Genomic DNA, 17747 nt, shown 5'->3' on the forward strand with positions numbered 1-17747 from the left:
TACCCCGTACCCCCTTCCCTCGCCCCCTACACACGCCCTGCCCGGGTCAACCCGCTCTCCCGCCTCCCCACAGCTGCCCGGAGGGGCTTTAGGGGCCCGCCGGGTAGAAGAAAAGGGAACGTTTGTCCCTCGATTGGGGAAATTATCCTTGGCATCTGTTTTTTAAAAACACATTTTTAGGGCAGGGCACGGTGGCTCACCTGTGATCCTAACACTCTGGAAGGCTGAGGCGGGAGTTTGAGACTAGCTTGAATAAGACCCCCAGCCCCCTACAAAAAACCAGAAAAAATTAGCCGGGCGTGGTGACATGCGTCTGTAGTCCCAGGTACTCAGGAGGCTGAGCCAGGAGGATCACCTGAGCCCAGGAGTTTGAGGTTGCTGTGAGCTATGATGACATCACGGCACTCTAGCCCAGGCAAGAGAGTGAGACTCTGTCTCAAAAAAAAAAATTTTTTTTAAAGTACATGTGTTTCTTGCATTCACTAGTGATTTACAAAATGTAACTATGTGCCACTTAATGTGTTGGATGCTGGGTATTCAGCTTTAAATATGACTGTCTTGACTCCAGTGTTCTTTGCTAATGGATTAATGTTAACTTCTTTAAATGTGTTTAAATGGAAATAATTGAGTTCTTGAATGGAAGTGTGAAATCAATGCTTACAAAACTCCTTTCACACCTAGGATTCTAGGTGACAGAGACAGAAGGAGGAGCTGTTTGGGAACTGAAGCTGAGGCTAGTTGGTGGATTCCCAACAAAGCTTATCTATGGCTTTACTGGATCTCCCCCTTTTCACTCCAGCCTCAGAAGTGCCTCACTCCATGAGCTCTCCCTTCCCACTTGGGTTTCCCTCTGCCAGAACCGCTTCTTCCCACCTCTGCTTTTCACCCAGGTAACTCCTACACATTCTTCAGTCTCTCAGCTCAGATAACCGACTCTCATCAAGACCTTCCTCCCAGACTGGGCTGAGCCCTCTGTTACAGGTTTCCACAGCAACTGTACAATTTGCTTTATCATTGAAGTTATACAATTAAATATGTGTGATTATTTGCTTAAATAATCACACCACCAACAGACATTCTATAAGCTTCCTGGGGTTATGAACCATATCTGCCCTTTTCTCTCTCAGACCTATTTTTAGTGCCTGACACACAATAGATACTCAACAAACTTGAATGATTAGTTTGTACATTTATATCCTCAAGGGGTTGAAGGGTTTTCTTAGAGTTCATTGGTCTGAGTTGGAGGAGCCTGTAGTTTCAGTCTGGGTTCTCCTTAACCCCCTGTCCGCTCACTTGAATTCACTTCTCTTGAATTCAGTTTGGTTTCAGGAACACTTAAGTGGCCTGAGGCAATTCACTTGTTCTTTTTTTTTTTTTTTTTTTTTTTTTATCTTCCGACCTCGGCCTCCCAGAGTCCTCAAGATTACAATTGTTGGTCCTGGATAGGCTTTCTTTCCTGACTTCTGTGGCATTTTGGTCAGCCTTTTAAAAATCTAAATTATGATTACTGCTGGCTTCAGCAACAAATTGTAAAACCACTAGGAATGGGGAAATGTGACAATAAATAAGCCATAGTCTCTTCCCTTGATGCAGGGAGATGTGTTAGGTCACAACTAACTATAAAAGAAGTTAGTGGGGCTGGACATGGTGGCTCACGCCTATAATCCTAGCACTTTGGGAGGCCAAGGCGGGAGGATTACTTGAGCTCAGGAGTTCAAGACCAGCCTCAGTAAGAGTGAGACACCCCCCATCTCTACTAAAAATAGAAGGAAATTAGCCAGGTAACCAAAAAAATAGAAAAAAATAGCCGGGCGTGGTGGCGCATGCCTATAGTCCAAAAAAAAAAAAAAAAGGTAGGGGAGAGAAAGGGTAACAGAAGTAGTGATGAGAGTGGTGAGTGGAGAGGTGGGAGAAGCTAGTATAGGAGCCAGCCTTGAAGGGTACATAGGATTTTTCCCCCATTCTTTTTTTTTTTTCATTTTTTTTTGTGGTAAAATACATGTAACATAAAATTTATCATCTTAACCATTTTTAAGTGTACAGTTCACTGTTATTACATACATTCATAATGTTGTACAACCATCACTACCATCTGTCTCCATGACTCTTTTCATCTTGTGAAACAAACTCTGTACCAATTAAACAGGTAACTACTCATTCCAGACTTTGGCAGCCACCATTTTACTTTACCTCTGATTTTGACTACTCTAAGTAGTTCAGATAAATGGAATCATACAGTATTTGTCTTTTTGTGACCAGCTTGTTTCACAAGCCAGTGAATATGTTCACAGTGTTCATCCATATTGTGACATATGTCAGAAATTCCTTCCTTTTAAGGCTGAATCCCTCAATCTTTTTGACGATCGTTGTTGCTGTTATAGAAGTAATACACAGTAATTATTCTAAGTTTGCAAAATCCAGAAAAATATAATGGGAATAAAAATCACCCTCAGTTGCAACTCACAGATATAACCAGTTTTATAAGATTATGTACTATACAGTTTTATAAAACAGTTAAAATTAAAAACAATCTACTATAGACTATAGTTCAAAGACTGGTTCCAACACTACTAGCCACTCAAAGTTTCACTTCCTACGTCTACAAAATGGACACTAATGAATACTATATCATAATGAGAGAGTAACATATAAAAAGGAATAGATATAAGAAAAGCACCAGACAAGTATTACAGTTTAGCTGGCTAGATTTGGCCTGGAACTTTGGGGATCTTACTCTCAAACTGTAGAGCCGTTTGAGGGTTTTGAGGAGAATGGGAACATAGTCACAACTGTGTTTTTGAAAGTTTCCTCTGGCTGCAGTGTGTGGGTTGTATTGGAACAAGGTAAGACTGAAAGCTGAAATCAGTAATGAGGCTAATGCAATCATGCAGGTGAGAGGTAACAAGGGCCTGGGTTGGGTCAGTAGGGACAGAGAAACAGGGAGTCATGAGCAAAGGTTGGGATATATAAGCTTTCGTGATTGATTGTATGTGGCTAACAAAAGCAAAAGAGATACCAAAGTCCAAAGCCTATCTTCACTGTAACCACCTTCCTGTAGGCCACCACCATTTCTGATCTGGGTTACTTCAACAACTTCATTCTTTTCCCTCCAATCAAATATCCTTACAGTGGTTGGATTGATTTTTTTTAATGGATTCATCTTATAGCATGAATTGGATCAATTGACCTTCCTGTTCATAATTCAATTGCTTCCCAAAGCCTCTAAACTCCTTACAATCAATGGCTTATAAATCTCTCATTGCTCTGGCCCCCTCTACTACTCCAATCTGTCTCATGCCACTCTGCCTTTGCTCACCACACCAAGATCATTCCTGCCCCTGGGCATTTGTAGGTGCTGTTCCTATGCCTGGAGCCTTTGTTCTCCCCGTCTTGTCTCTTTATATAGCTAGCTTTCTCATCCTTTGGATTATAGCTTAAATGTCACCTCTTGTTCTAACTATCCTGCCCAAACTAGCATCCTGCTTCTTATTCTCTATCTCAGCACTGATTCCTCAATATCTCTTAAAGAATTTGAAACTTAAAAATATGTATTTCTTAGCTGGGTGCGGTGGCTCACGCCTGTACTCCTAGCACTCTGGGAGGCCAAGGAGGGTGGATCCTTTGAGCTCAGGAGTATGAAACCAGCCTGAGCAAGAAGCAAGACCCCATCTCTACTGAAAAATTAGAAAGAAATTAGCTGGACAACTAAAAATATATAGAAAAATTAACTGGGCATGGTGGCGCATGCCTGTAGTCCCAGCTGCTTGGGAGGCTGAGGCAGATGGATCGCTTGAGCTCAAGAGTTTGAGGTTGCTGTGAGCTAGGCTGATGCCACAGCACTCTAGCCCAGGCAAGGGAGTGAGACTCTTTCTCAAAAAAAAAAAAAATGTATTTCTTTACATTTTTACTTTGTTTTCTCCAACTGTAAACTACACAGAAGGAAGAGATCTTATCTCTGTCCTGTTCTGTTTTGCTTGGTGCCTGGCACATGAAAGCCATATATGAAAGGTATATACAAACACACACATATATACATATATATACACATACACACACGCGCACACACACACACACACACATATATATATATTTTCTTTTTTTAAAGAGATGAGGTCTCACTCCGTCACCAAGGCTGGAAGGGTAGCAGTGCGATCAGAGCTTACTACAGCTTCCAACTCCTGGGTCCAAGCAATCCTCCTGCCTCAGCCTCTCGAGTAATTGGAATTACAGGCACAAGGCACCATGTCTGGATCTTAATAAATAGTTTTTGAATGAATGAATGAATTAGTGAATGAAGGAGCTCGACTGGTGAGGTCATTCATCAGAAAGAGTCATGAGGAAAAGGTAGGTTTAGAGGGGAAGCTGCATTTTGTATCTCTAATACTATGGTGTCAAAGTATGTGTAAAGGCGGTGGAGGTAGAGGGAGTTATTTGGAGTTAGAAAAGGAAAAAGAAAGAGTTGGGATTTGATATTGTATCTCCAGTCCTGCCCAAGAGGGACGGAGTCTCACCAGAGGGCTAACATTATTTCCGATATACTATTAGGCTTGTATCAGATGAGTCATAAATAGCTTAATAGTTGAGAACCTAAAACAACTAGGGACCAACACAGTTTGGAAACAAGTGTTAGTGATGTGGTTTAGACTGTAAGGGCAGTAGGAACTCACAGTACTGAAATTTTTTTTTTTTTTGAGACAGAGTCTTGCTTTGTTGCCTGGGCTAGAGTGCGGTGGCATCAGCCTGGCTCACAGCAACCTCAAACTCCTGGGCTCAGTCGATCCTCCTGCCTCAGCCTCCTGAGTAGCTGGGACTACAGGCATGTGCCACCATGCCCGGCTAATTTTTTCTATATATATTTTTAGTAGGCCAGATAATTTCTTTCTATTTTTAGTAGTGACAGGGTCTTGCTCTTGCTCAGGCTGGTCTTGAACTCCTGACCTCGAGCAATCCTCCCGCCTCAGCCTCCCAGAGTGCTAGGATTACAGGTGTGAGCCACCACGCCCAGCCCACAGTACTGAATTAATGAGGGTCAAAATAGTCAGAATAGAAGAGATGACACTTTAAATTTACTTATTGAAAAATGTTTATTGAATATAGTACCTGATAAGTGTGAGACCCCAAGCCAAGTGCTGAGAATACACAGGTGAATAAGACACAGTTCCTGGTCTCTACTCTCCAAGAGGAAAACAGGCATGATTACCTTAGAATTGACAGGATGAGATATATTAGACTAAGTTGGCCAAAATAAAAAATAAAGAATTATCAGGATATGTGTAGACATAGTCCATTGAAGAAAGAGAAACACATATATAACAATAATGAGAAGAGTTATGCAGAAAGATAAGCAGGCTAAGAGAGAGAGAGAATTATTAATAGCAGGGGGAGTGTGCTGTCATACAGGATGTTTAGGGGAGGCCTCTTCAATTAAGGTAACATTTGAACAAAGGCCTGAAGGGGTGAGACTGAGCTCCGTGGTTGTCTTGGGGAAGAGCTTCCCAAGTAACAGAAATAAGTGTAAAGGCAGGCTTGTGATGGATAGCTAAGGTGTCTGGGTGAAGGGAGTAAGCGGGAGTGTGGAAAAAGACGAGGTCAGAGAGGTAGCAAGTCCAGGTCATGAAGGCTATGGGTAGGACTTTGGATTTTACTTGGCATGAGATGAGAAAAGTCATGCAGAGAAATTTCAACTTGGCAGGGCAGCAGGGGGAGCAATTGTAGATTTAGCAGTACAGGAAAATAAAAACATGGAATCAGTATTTTAGGAGCTCAATTCAACATGTAGGATGAATTAGAGAAGGAATCCAGAAAGACCATTCCACTAGTTCAAGTGCAAGATGATGAAAAGTAACCAGAATGGGCAGTGAGAATGTTAAGAGCTACATAAAGATAAAAAGTTTTCAAAGAAAGCAATTTACTGGCTTGGGGTGGGATGAGAGTACTTGTGATGTATTAATAGCTTCGGAGCTGCTGACTGTAGATACAAACAGATGTCCTGTCAGAGGCAAATGAGACCAAAAGAACTGTTCTTAAAATGCAGCCACAAGAGAGTTTCAGTGAATGAAACTGTTGTTTGTATAAACCTGTTTGTAATTGAAACTGTTTATAGAAATAGATCAATTTTTTAAAAAAACAATTGAAGGACCTAAAATATTTTCCTCCTTCCTGAAAAGTAAACTGAATTGGTCCTACTTATCACCTGACAATGAGCAAGCAGGCAAAGGGGGCCCTGGTGTGAGCCTAAGTGCACTTCTGTACATCAGCAAATTTTATTAGGAATGCTATCTCCTTCCAAAATAAATAATCAAATGTAATGGAATATTCTTTGTATAGTGGTTATCTCCTTACTGAAATATTTTCTTGTCACTTATTTTGTTGTTTACAATTTTGTTAAGTAGGGTTGAAGGGTCTGAAAATAATGTGAAAATCTTATAATGGACATATGAATTATGTGTATGTGGCAGAAGAGTCCTGTTCTGGAAAAGATAAAAAAAAGTAGAATATATTATTGACATTAGTTTAGAAAAGTGTATGGGAGTGTAGAGTACATATAGGTAAATATTTAATATGAAAATTACTTAACTGTTTTTATATGTTATCTCACCTCAATTACTTAAGCATTTGATCTCAATATTTTAAAGCTGATTACATTCAAAGTGTAAAAAACATTTGAAAGACTTAACCATAAGGTTTTTTTTGTTGTTGTTTGTTTGGTTTTTTGAGACAGAGCCCTCTTCTGTTGCTAGCACACCAAGAGTGTGGTGGCATTAGCATAGCTCACTACAATTTCAGACTCCTGGGCTCAAGTGATCCTCCTGCCTCAGCCTCCCAAGTAGCTCGGATTACGGGCACATACCACCATGCCCTGCTAATTTTCTTTATTTTTGGTAGAAACAGGTTCTCCGAGGACTCCCAAAGTGCTATGATTACAGGCTTAAGCCACTGTGGCTGGCCCTGGAGGGGATGATAGCAATAGGGAAACTTAGGGGTAGAATAAATTTTAGAAAAAGTATTGTTTACTTATTAGCAAATTATTTATGTTCATTTAACCTCATTTAACCAACTAGGTTATTTGCTTTTTAAAATCTCTGAACACAAAGATATTGTTTAAACAGAACAAAGTTCAAAGAAAGTTTGATTTAGCCAAATCAAACCACTGTGCCAAGGTCAACAAACCAAGATCACTCAAATAGAGTTGCAAAAAAAAAAAAATGTAAATATGAGACGAGGCCTAAGCATTTGCTTCTTTGAAGAGTGACCCTGATTTTCTGTCTGATCTCAGGAAGGTTCAGTTTCTCTCCAAGGTCTATTTTCTCTTTAAAACATTGAGAAGCTTGTGTTTGTGTATCTTTTTATGTGTTTTTGGATATATGATTTGGGATTTTGTTATAGTGGCTCTAAGCTGAAAACAATTTGACCAAAACTATCATCTTCATCCTACAGACGACTTTGAATGTAGAACTTGTACAAGGAATATAATTGTTGAATTCCACCCATAGCAAATACATTTTTAGTGAGGCTCTGAGGCAAATGACATTAACAACAGCGTTAGGATAAAATTTAATATTTACTTATTTCAATTTTTACTGATTATTTTTCAGGTCTGACAGTGGTTGGTTTAGGTCTTTTTTTTTTTGCTAACTAGTTGGGGTTCAGTAGATCTTGCTTTTTTTTGTAGATAACATAACATTTCGTAGCAGGCATCTGATATCAAATGATTTAGGTAAGATGTACTTCACCCTGAGACTGCACACCGGTGGCATGACATTTTAATCTGTTAAGGGCTTTATCATCAGCCCAGAGCAGGAAAAACCTAAATAGAATGAAGGTAGCCAAGTTGATTACTGAGATCATTAATTAACTATGTTGCCTAATCACCCCAGTTTCTACCTCTTTGGCCTCAAATGTAAAAAAAGTCTACTTGCCAAAAAAAAAAAAAAAAGGAAGTCTGAATTCTTTACCTTACTGTAAACTCTTAGAAGAGGAAACAAAACTGCCATTTAAATGTGCTAATGAGTTTTAGCGTGACTATGCTATGAATCAGCGAGTTTCAAAATTAAAATAGCCTCTGAACCCTCAGGTCAAAAAGCAAAGGCCTCCTCCTCAGCTTGATCACACTTTTATATATACATACATATATATGTGTATATATATATATTTGGGGGGAGGAGTGAGGAAGGGACTTTTCCTTTTTTTTTTTTTTTTTTTTGAGACAGAGTCTCACCCCGGCAAGCCAGTGGCTCACTGCAGCCTCCAGCTCCTGGGATCCAGCGATCCTCCTGCCTCGGCCTCCCGAGTAGCTGGGACTACAGGCATGCGCCACCACGCCCGGGTAATCTTTCTATTTTTAGTAGAGACGGGGTCTGGCTCTCGCTCAGGTTGGTCTCCAACTCCTGAGCTCGAGCGATCCTCCCGCCTCGGCCTCCCAGAGCGACAGGATTACAGGCGTGAGCCTCCGCGCCCGGCCTCGATCACACTTTTAACACATATACATGTTTAACCACCTCTCTTCGAAATCCTTTACAATTTACACCCGGAATATGACGACGAAACGTGAAATGAACCGGTTCAGCTACCAGTGGCGCTGTGGTCTCAACGTGGGACGATGACGTCAGCCCTGTCAGGTATCTTCACAAAACCGCGGGTCCCGCCCCACGAAAGCGGCCGCTGCGGCCAAGACTGCACTCCGATCCCGGCCCAGGGGCCGGGTCACGTCGACGGCGGGAATTTCCGTAGCGGTGACACACGCCACTTCCGGCCGGCGGTGATAGTCACTGACGTGGCAGAAGAGGCCGGGCACGATCCTCCCGGCCGGGACGCCAGGAGCCGTCAGGTGGCCTCGGGGAAGCCCCTGGCGGAGAGGCGAGAGCGCCGGCAGCCGCGACTAGCCCGGAGCCGGAAGTGCCACGTGTCCCGAGTGCGCCTGCGCGGCAGGCGGCTGACAAGCACTTCCGTCCGGGGCCTCCCTCCTCTCCCGGTTTGGTTGCTGCCTCCCAGCCGGGCGTTCGAGGCCCCACCGGCCGGACTCCCAACCCTCGGCTCCCAGGCTAGGCTGTGGCCGCCGGCGGGCTCGGGAGCGTGGCGCCATGCCTCGGGCTTGATGCGCCGCCCTCTGTTCTCCGGGTCTTCAGTCCTGGTTGTCAGCCCCCACCGCCCGCTCGGCAGTCGGCTTTCAGCGCTCTGCTGGGCGCCGCGGTCGGCCCTGAGCAGCTCCTTCCGACCCCGCCGCCGTCATCATGTCCCAGCCGGGAAGGCCGGCCTCCGGCGGCGCTCCAGCCGGTCTGCGGGCCCAGAACGGGGCCGCCTCGGCCTCGGGGTCTCCCTGCGCCAACGGTGAGTGCTGCCCGGGTCCGGGCTCGAACTGGCCTGTGGCTACTGCCGCTGCTTGGGGCAACGGAGGCGGAGCGGCGGCCTCCCCTCGGGGGTCTGGGGGCGCTGGACGGCCGGGAGACGCCGCGAACGTGCGCCCGTAGCCTCAGGCTCGTCTTAGTGTTTCACGTTTATTTATTCAGTCAGCAAGCAGTTAATGAGCACCTGCTGTATGCAACGCCGTCAGTAAACATAGGTGAGAAAATACAGATTCGGTCAATACCTCAAAACTCGAATTCCAGGATCACAGTGCCTGTGTGCTTTGACCCTCGGGGCCACCGCACTCTGGTCTCCGAGACCTCAGGGTTTGGAGTCTGATTTATCTCGGTCTGTAGGCCCTGAGGTGGGCTGGGCGTCCTACTCGGTCTGAGTTTGGCAAATGAATACATGGCTGCTTACGGGAGACCCCTTACGGCCTACTCATCTCCCCCGGAACCTTCCCAGAATTGTACCTAGGCCACCTGTTTTCAGCCGTGAAAGAATCAGAAGAGAGACTCTCCTGATTGATTTCCAGAGGTGTTTACATCACTTGAAAAGTGGTTGGACACAACTCCATGAACTTCTGACAAGAGTGTACATGTGGCACTACAGTTTGTCATTTGGCATGAGAATGTCATAATTTTATACCTCTTCTAGGATTCCTTAAATTGTCCTCTATTATGATTTGCGAAGTCTATTATATGTTATAATAGAGAAAGACAGATTTTCTGCCAACAACTTGCCTGCTTACCGATTTACCTACAAATCTTTGGTTTATGAACATAAGACTAGTAGAATAATAATACTGAAGTACTTAAATTGCCCACTGGAATCCAAGATTGCTGTGATGGAGAAAATAACCAATGATTAAAATTGTTAATTTACATTATTTTTAGAGAAGACTACTGTTTTCTGTACAAAGCTGCCTCTAAAAGACTTTAAAAAATGTCTTTGAGTAGGCAGCTATGTGGGCAGAAGCAAGAATAAGTGGGGGAAAGACACTGACAGGGTGTTAAGTTGAATTAATTGTTATTTGTCAAATTTATGATAATAGGTTATGTAAACTATGCTTTATTCTAGGATATTTAGTAACATTTACACATAGGATGAAATCACTTTAAAACATTCGTGTTAAGGTCAAATAACTTGAATCAGATGTCATATGGTTATGGGTTTTTCTTACAATCTATATGTTTTAATTTTACATAAACTGAAAATGGCAAATCCCCCAGATGTGCTTGTAAGTTTATATGTAAGTGTAGTTGTCATAATGTTGAAATATTTTTTTTTTTTTTGAGATGGAGGCTCACTCTGTTGCCCAGGCTAGAGTGCCTTGGCGTCAGCCTATCTCACGGCAACCTCAAACTCCTGGGCTCAAGCCATTCTCCTGCCTCAGCCTCCTAAGTAGCTGGGACTACAGAAACATGCCACCATGCCCGGCTAATTTTCTATATATATATTTTTAGTTGTCCATATAATTTCTTTCTATTTTGCTCAGGCTAGTCTCAAACTCCTGAGCTCAAACGATCCACCTGCCTCGGCCTCCCAGAGTGCTAGGATTACAGGTGTGAGCCGCCGTGCCTGGCCTAAGCTTTAGATTTAATGCAGCTTGCTTAAATTATGTATTATACTATAGTTGGATCTTTAGATTTTTAAAAAATATTATAATCAAAAGACCTAATGATGACCTTTTTCATTTTTCTATAACTTGCTTTCATATTGTATGGTGTCATTCTAGTACAGAATTCCTTATACACCAAAACATTTCTCTCTGAGATAAAGGTTGTATGAACAGGTTTTTTTCTAAGTCTTTGTGTGGACTTGTGTATACGTATTTCCTTTGTGAAAATTGATAGTGAGACTGCAAGACTGCTCGAACTAACAGATTTTAATCTCATTATCATGTAATAAGACTAAAGGCAAATAATGACTCCCAGTGTTAGTGGCTTTACTGACTATTTGAATAAACTTGTAAAGGCAGTTAGGAACTGCAGTTTTATTCATTTCATTTTTTGTAATATTCACTTTTTTGTATATAGAATTATGGATAAAAAGGATGTTCTCCTCCCACCTTCCTCTCTCCCATTCCACTGTTATATTGTAATTTTATAAAATAATATCTGACTTCCGTCTAGACTGTAAGCCCCATGAAGGCAAAAATATCTGCTTTTGTGCATCTTTCTCTCTCCAGCTCCCCACACTACCTAGCACATTTTAGGAGTTACCAGTTTTGTTGGATGAAAGTTTTACAATTGGGTATTTTGCAATTCAGTTTACTAAACATGTATTGAATTTTTCATTATAAGATTAGAGCTCACTTCTTTTTTTCTTTTCTGTGGATTTTTTCACAGTATTACCAGCCAAAACAATAGTATATGTGAGATTTATTTCTTGTTATTAGTTTAACACATTGACTGTCACACTAGAAAAAATTTTTTTTTTCCTTTGGGCCACGGTATTTTATTTTGAAAATAGAATGAAAAGTTCAAAAAGAGAACAATCCTTTCTAATTTAATGAAATATTTGTTATTTTTTATTGTTTTCTGTGCACGAGTTATATGCAACTTGAAAAATAGTTCACTCAGGTCCCAAGGCAAAGAGACATTTGAGTTATATACTTCATAGGGCCCTGGGCTCAAAACTAGTGTGAGTTAAATACACATGGCAGTTGATGTGTTAAATGCTAGGCTTATGCTAATACTTCTATTTTGGCAGTGATAGAAACAATCTTTTAGTTTCACTCTGACATAAAATCCATGTTTATGATTGTTTAATATAGGAAATCTTTAGTTATGATCAAAGCATGCTGTGAATAGAAATGACATGTGATCTATAACACACTGATTGTTGTGATCAAGTTCCATTTAATGTTTTCAGTGGGGTCAGTACATCTGGATTCCCATAATATTCTTCGCATACTTCTATTAGAACTAACCACGTTGCATGTGGTAACCATTGAGCTTCTTGTTTGTCTCTGGGGACAGACTGAGAGCTCTTGAAAGACAGAAATAGTGACAGTAAGGACTAACATTTATTGTTCACTTACTGTGTGCCCAGGCACTGTGCTAGGTTGCATTACATGCATTATCTCATTTAATCTTCACAACAGCCCTATGAGGTGGGAACTGTTATTTTTGCTGACAAGAAAACTGAGATGAGTGGTTAAGCAATTAGCTCAAGGTCACATAGGTAATAAATAATGAAACCCAGATTTAAACACAGGAAGTCTTACTTGACCACTGTTATTCTACTTAAGTGGGTTTTGTTTTGTTTTGTTTTGAGACAGAGTCTTACTCTGTTGCCAGGGCTAGAGCGCCGTGGCGTCAGCCTAGCTCACAGCAACCTCAAACTCCTGGGCTCGAGTAATCCTCCTGCCTCAGCCTCCGGAGTAGCTGGGACTACAGGTATGCGCCACCATGCCCGGCTAATTTTTTCTATATATATATTTAGCTGTCCATATAATTTCTTTCTATTTTTAGTAGAGACGGGGTCTCGCTCAGGCTGGTCTTGAACTCCTGAGCTCAAACAATCCGCCCGCCTCGGCCTCCTAGAGTGCTAGGATTACAGGCGTGAGCCACCTCGCTCAGCCTTTTGTTTTGTTTTTATTTTTGTTTAATAGATGAGGTCTTGCTCTGTCACCCAGGCTGGAGTGCAGTGCCATGATCATAGCTGACTGCAGCCTTGAACTCCTGGGCTGGAATGATCCTCCTGTCTCAGCCTCCCAAGTAGCTGTGACTACAGGCATGTAATACCATGCCTGGCTAATTTTTCTTATTTTTTGTAGCGATTGGGGGAGAGGGTGTCTTACTATGTTGCTCAGGCTGGTCTTGAACTCCTGGCTTCAAGCCATCCTTCCTTCTCTGCCCCGCAAAGTGCTGGGATTATAGGCATGAGCCACCTTGCCTGCCCAGTGTATTCTTTTCATGTTCTTTATTGACTTACTACGAAACTTTTGCTTATTTTGTACATTTTGATGATATTTGGCTTTCACTTGGCTGCATCTGGCTTGAAGGTGCCTCTTTGTCATATTATCCTGTGATAAAAGTTGTAAATACAAATTCAAAACTGGGCCATGAAATCTTGTGGCGATATTAGGCTGTGAGATGGCTGGTTTTTATCCAAATGACCCAAAATAAAGTTATAAATTATTTTTATGAATGTTTTCATTTATTCAAAAATCTCCATATTCTCTCTGCTACTATTTAGTCCATCTTTCTTTCCAGGATTACTGCTGTAGACTCATTTCAGTCTCTAATTTCCCCTGGGGGGCTGTTTCCTAAATGCAAATTTATAGGGTCTCCTGGGTAGCCTTTGAAAGCCCCATTGCCCTTAAGCTCAAATTCAGACTTCTTATGGGGGTGGTCCTAAAATCTTGCTTCACTTCAGATACTTGACTCAATGCTTTGGTCCTGCCATACTGAACTTTTTCAGAATGCTCGTTTATGACCACAAGCTATTGCATACGTTGTTCCCTTTACTAGGAACCCTCTTGAACTTCTTTTCCCAAGGCTAACTTGTGTTCTCTCTTCAGGTTTCAGATTAAAATTCCCTTCCTCAGGAAACCATCTTTGCTACCTTTTGGCCTTCATCTAGCCAAAACACTGCTTCCTCAGTGCCCTCACAGTGTCCTGGATTTCCCACGTTGCTTCGCTCTCTGCTCCATTGCCTGGTTCTTTGTCTTCACATCTAGACTGTGAGCTACATGAGGGCAGAGACTGAGGAGACTTGATCTTTGTGTTCTCAGAAGATACTTAGTAAATGTGTCCTGGGTTTTTTTTTTTTAGAGATGCGGTCTGTGTCCCCCAGGCTGGAATGCAGTGGCAAGATCATAAGTCACTGCAGCTTGGAACTCGTGAGCTCAAGTGATCCTCCCACCTCAGCCTCCTGAGTAGCTGGGACTGAAGGCGGGGCCCCTGTACCGAGCTGTAAATGTGTTTTTTCAATCTGGGAATGAATAGAATGTTCTTAGTTAACCATTTAGAGTAAAATGAGCAGCCTAAATATAGGGCTGATCTTTAACTAGATGGCACTAGAAAAAAAATTATTAGTTCAAATGAAGTTATTTGCTTTTACAGTGTTAAGGACACAAATATATGTTTCTTAGATGATGACAGTAGCTAACATTTACTCAGTACTAATTATATGAAAAACAGTTATGAATGTATCACAAAACTCATTCTCACATTGTATTAGTTCCCTATTGGTGCTGTAACAAATTGGCATAAATTTAGTGGCATAAAACAGCACAAATTTGTCATCTGGAGGTCAGAAACCTGAAATTGGTTTCACTGGGCTAAAATCAAGGTGTCAGGGCTGAACTCCTTTCTGGAGACTCTGGCAGAGAATGAGGGTTTTTTGCTTTTTCTACCCTCTAGAGGTTATGTGCATTCCTTGGCTTGTGGCCCCCTTTCATCTTCAAAGCCAGCAATGGTTTGTTGAGTGTTTCTCACATAGCACCACTTTGACACGGACTCTCCTGCCTCCCTCTTTTTTTTTTTTTGGTTAGCTATCTCCAGGTAGATAGTATCCTGCCTCCCTCTTTCACCCTTGTGATTACACTGGGCACATCCTGACAATCCATGATACTCTTCTCATTTCAGGGTCGGTTGATTAGCAGCCTAAATTCCATCTGCAACTTTAATTATCCTCTACCATATAACCTAACATGTTTTGCAGATTAGAGACATGAACATCTTAGGGGGCCATTTTTCTGTTTGCCATACACGTCAACTCTGTAATATAGGTACTATTCCTGTTCCTATTTTATAGATTAGGAAACTGAGGTCTAGAGAGGTTAACTGTCTTGCTCAAGGACAAACACTTTGTAAGTATCAAGACGAGGATTTGAATTTAGGTAAGTTATTCCAGTCTGTACTCTTACATTTTTCTAGAATGTGTTACAAGAAGATGTGCTCTTAATCCTACTTTATAGTGCCTCTTTCGATATATATTTCATATAGAATGACCTTGTACTATTAGGAAGATGATTATTTAGGCAGAGGATTTATGACATTAGATAGTTTTTTATAGTAAATGCCAGAGATTGGATATACATTGTACTATGGAGTTAGAATATATAGAATGTGATTAGGAGTTCAGTTAACTGGTGGTATGATTTGGGACAAGTTGCTTAGCTGCTCTAAGCCTGAAGTCTCAGGGTATAAGAATCTTCAGGGTCCCTTGGAATATGCTGATTCTGTAATTTATGTGTATGATTTCGGTAAATCATACACACATAAGCAAATATTCCTAGAAATCATAAGTAGTTAATTTCCCGGAATATATTCCTCTGGTACGATGTTTTGGAGATCAGCCAGAGTTAACTGATTTGTTTGTGTTTTTCTCTCCTTCCTTATCCTATGTCTTATTTCAAGAAGGATTCAAGATGGCTATATAAATGAGTTATATAAACATTGAGGAGGTAAAATTTAGGGAAAGTGAAACCTTTCAAAATCTGTATGTATGGTAAGAGAGTCACAATGTTTAGGTGCTTTCAGTGTATGTTCAGAGTAGGTCAGCCTTATGGGACCTAGGACATTCCCTTGGTTCTAAGCAGATTTAACATTCTCATTGGTCGGTTCTCATTGGTGATACCATTAAATAGTGGCCTTTTTTGTTTGGCCAACTTTTTAATCTGCTTATTTTAGGATGATCCAAACCCAAAGTCACCATTTAAATAGTTTAAACACTTTTCAATTGGATTAAGATGGCACATTCACGTTTATAAACATACTGCTTTCTTCAGGGTCTTTAGACAAGAGATAAGTAAAGAAAAAACAAAAACCTGATTTTAAATAGAAAGGTCCAAAAAGTAACCTGAAATGTTCTCAGTGGAGGCAGTGTACTTGCCGGTAGCCAGGACTAAATGAGAATTTAATTGTTCATTTTCATCCCAGTGGTTTTTTAAGTTTGTTGGCAGCTTCTGATTGGTTGAGCTTAAGTTTTGTTTTTCTTAAATACAGGCATTTACAAAAAATAGCCCAAGATAAGTTTTACTTATGTATTTGTTATATTTTTATAAAATCAACTTTATTGAGGACTATTTAAGAGTTCATTGACTTTTTTTATGTTTGGTTTTTTTTTTTTTTGAGACAGAGTCTCACTGTGTTGCCCAGGCTAGAGTGCCGTGGCGTCAGCCTAGCTCACAGCAACCTCAGACTCTTGAGCTCAAGCGATCCGTCTGCCTCAGCCTCCCGAGTAGCTGGAACTACAGGCATGGGCTACCGTGCCTGGACCGTGCTTCTCATTTTTATTTTTTATTTTTTTATTTTTATTTTCTTAACACAAGGTACTTTGTCAGTACGCTTCTCATTTTTTTTTAAGCTAACTTGAACATATGAAATGTTAGGGATGTTGATGAAATAATCAAATGACTACTTATAATATTTAATGTTTTATTTACTAACGCATCATTAAACTTTGTATTTAAAGATATATGTGTAATATTTAAAATATGTTGCATTAGAATCACTAATTTTCTACATGAATTAATTTTGTTTGAACTCTCTATATGTACCTTTTTTGTTTTACTATTATTTTATTTATTTATTTATTTTTTATGGGACAGGATCTTGCTCTGTTGTCCTGGCTAGAATGCAGTGGCGTCATCCTAGCTCACTGCAACCTCAGACTCGGGCTCAAGCTATCCTCCTGAGTAGCTGGGTCTACAGTCTTGTACCACCATGCCCAGCTAATTAATAAAATTTTTTTTTGTAGAAAGGAGGTCTCATTTTGTTGCTCCTGGGCTTAAGTGATATTTTTTGTTTTTAAATTTTTCTTTCTTTCTTTCTTTCTTTTTTTTTTTTGTGAGACAGAGTCTTACTCTGTTGCTCAGGCTAGAGTGCTGTGGCTTCAGTCTAGCTCACAGCAACCTTAAACTCCTGGGCTCAACCGATTCTCCTGTCTCAGCCTCCCAAGTAGCTGGGATTGAAGGCGTGCACCACCATGCCCAGCTAATTTTTCTATTTTTAGTAGAGACAGGGTCTCGCCTTTGCTCAGGCTGGTCTCAAACTCCTGAGCTCAAGGATCCTCCTGCGTCAGCCTCCCAGAGTGCTAGGATTACAGGCGTGAGCCACCGCACCCAGCCACCATAGGTTTGTATTAAACTCAAGAGTTCATACACATATTTCCTTCATACACCCATATGTAAAAGGATCTTTCAGTCTTCAGTGAAATTATTCATTAAACCATGGTATATTGTATGGTAAAGTGTTATAATGGAGAATTGTAAAGATGGTTATGTTTGTTTGGAACTGTAGTCTGCTCCAAGTTGGTTTAAGTACAGAATGCATAAACCACCTCTCTAGCGGTAGAGCTATCAGCTAAGAAGACTACTTGGTGTATACAGATGAGCAAATATTACAAACTAATAGGAAAGTGGAACAGTCAAGATAGGACCAGAGGGA

At 41.1% G+C, this 17747-nt stretch overlaps 1 protein-coding gene across 5 annotated transcripts in view; it reads left to right on the plus strand.

The window, feature by feature from the left end:
- Positions 1 to 8921: 8921 nt before the first annotated feature.
- The window catches only part of SEC24A (SEC24 homolog A, COPII coat complex component), a 51702-nt gene continuing 42876 nt past the window's right edge, over positions 8922 to 17747 (plus strand). For 2 of the 5 annotated variants that reach the window (XM_045550814.1, XM_045550815.1), the window contains exon 1: positions 8948 to 9327. In XM_045550814.1, the coding sequence (XP_045406770.1) occupies positions 9231 to 9327 (97 nt within the window). In that variant the 5' untranslated portion in view covers positions 8948 to 9230. Of the gene's footprint in view, positions 9328 to 17747 lie in introns of all 5 variants that reach the window. The other 3 variants (XM_045550817.1, XM_045550812.1, XM_045550813.1) reach the window with 3 other exon arrangements.

The sequence above is a fragment of the Lemur catta genome, chromosome 5 (assembly GCF_020740605.2).
Source record: "Lemur catta isolate mLemCat1 chromosome 5, mLemCat1.pri, whole genome shotgun sequence".
NCBI classification, from domain to species: domain Eukaryota; kingdom Metazoa; phylum Chordata; class Mammalia; order Primates; family Lemuridae; genus Lemur; species Lemur catta.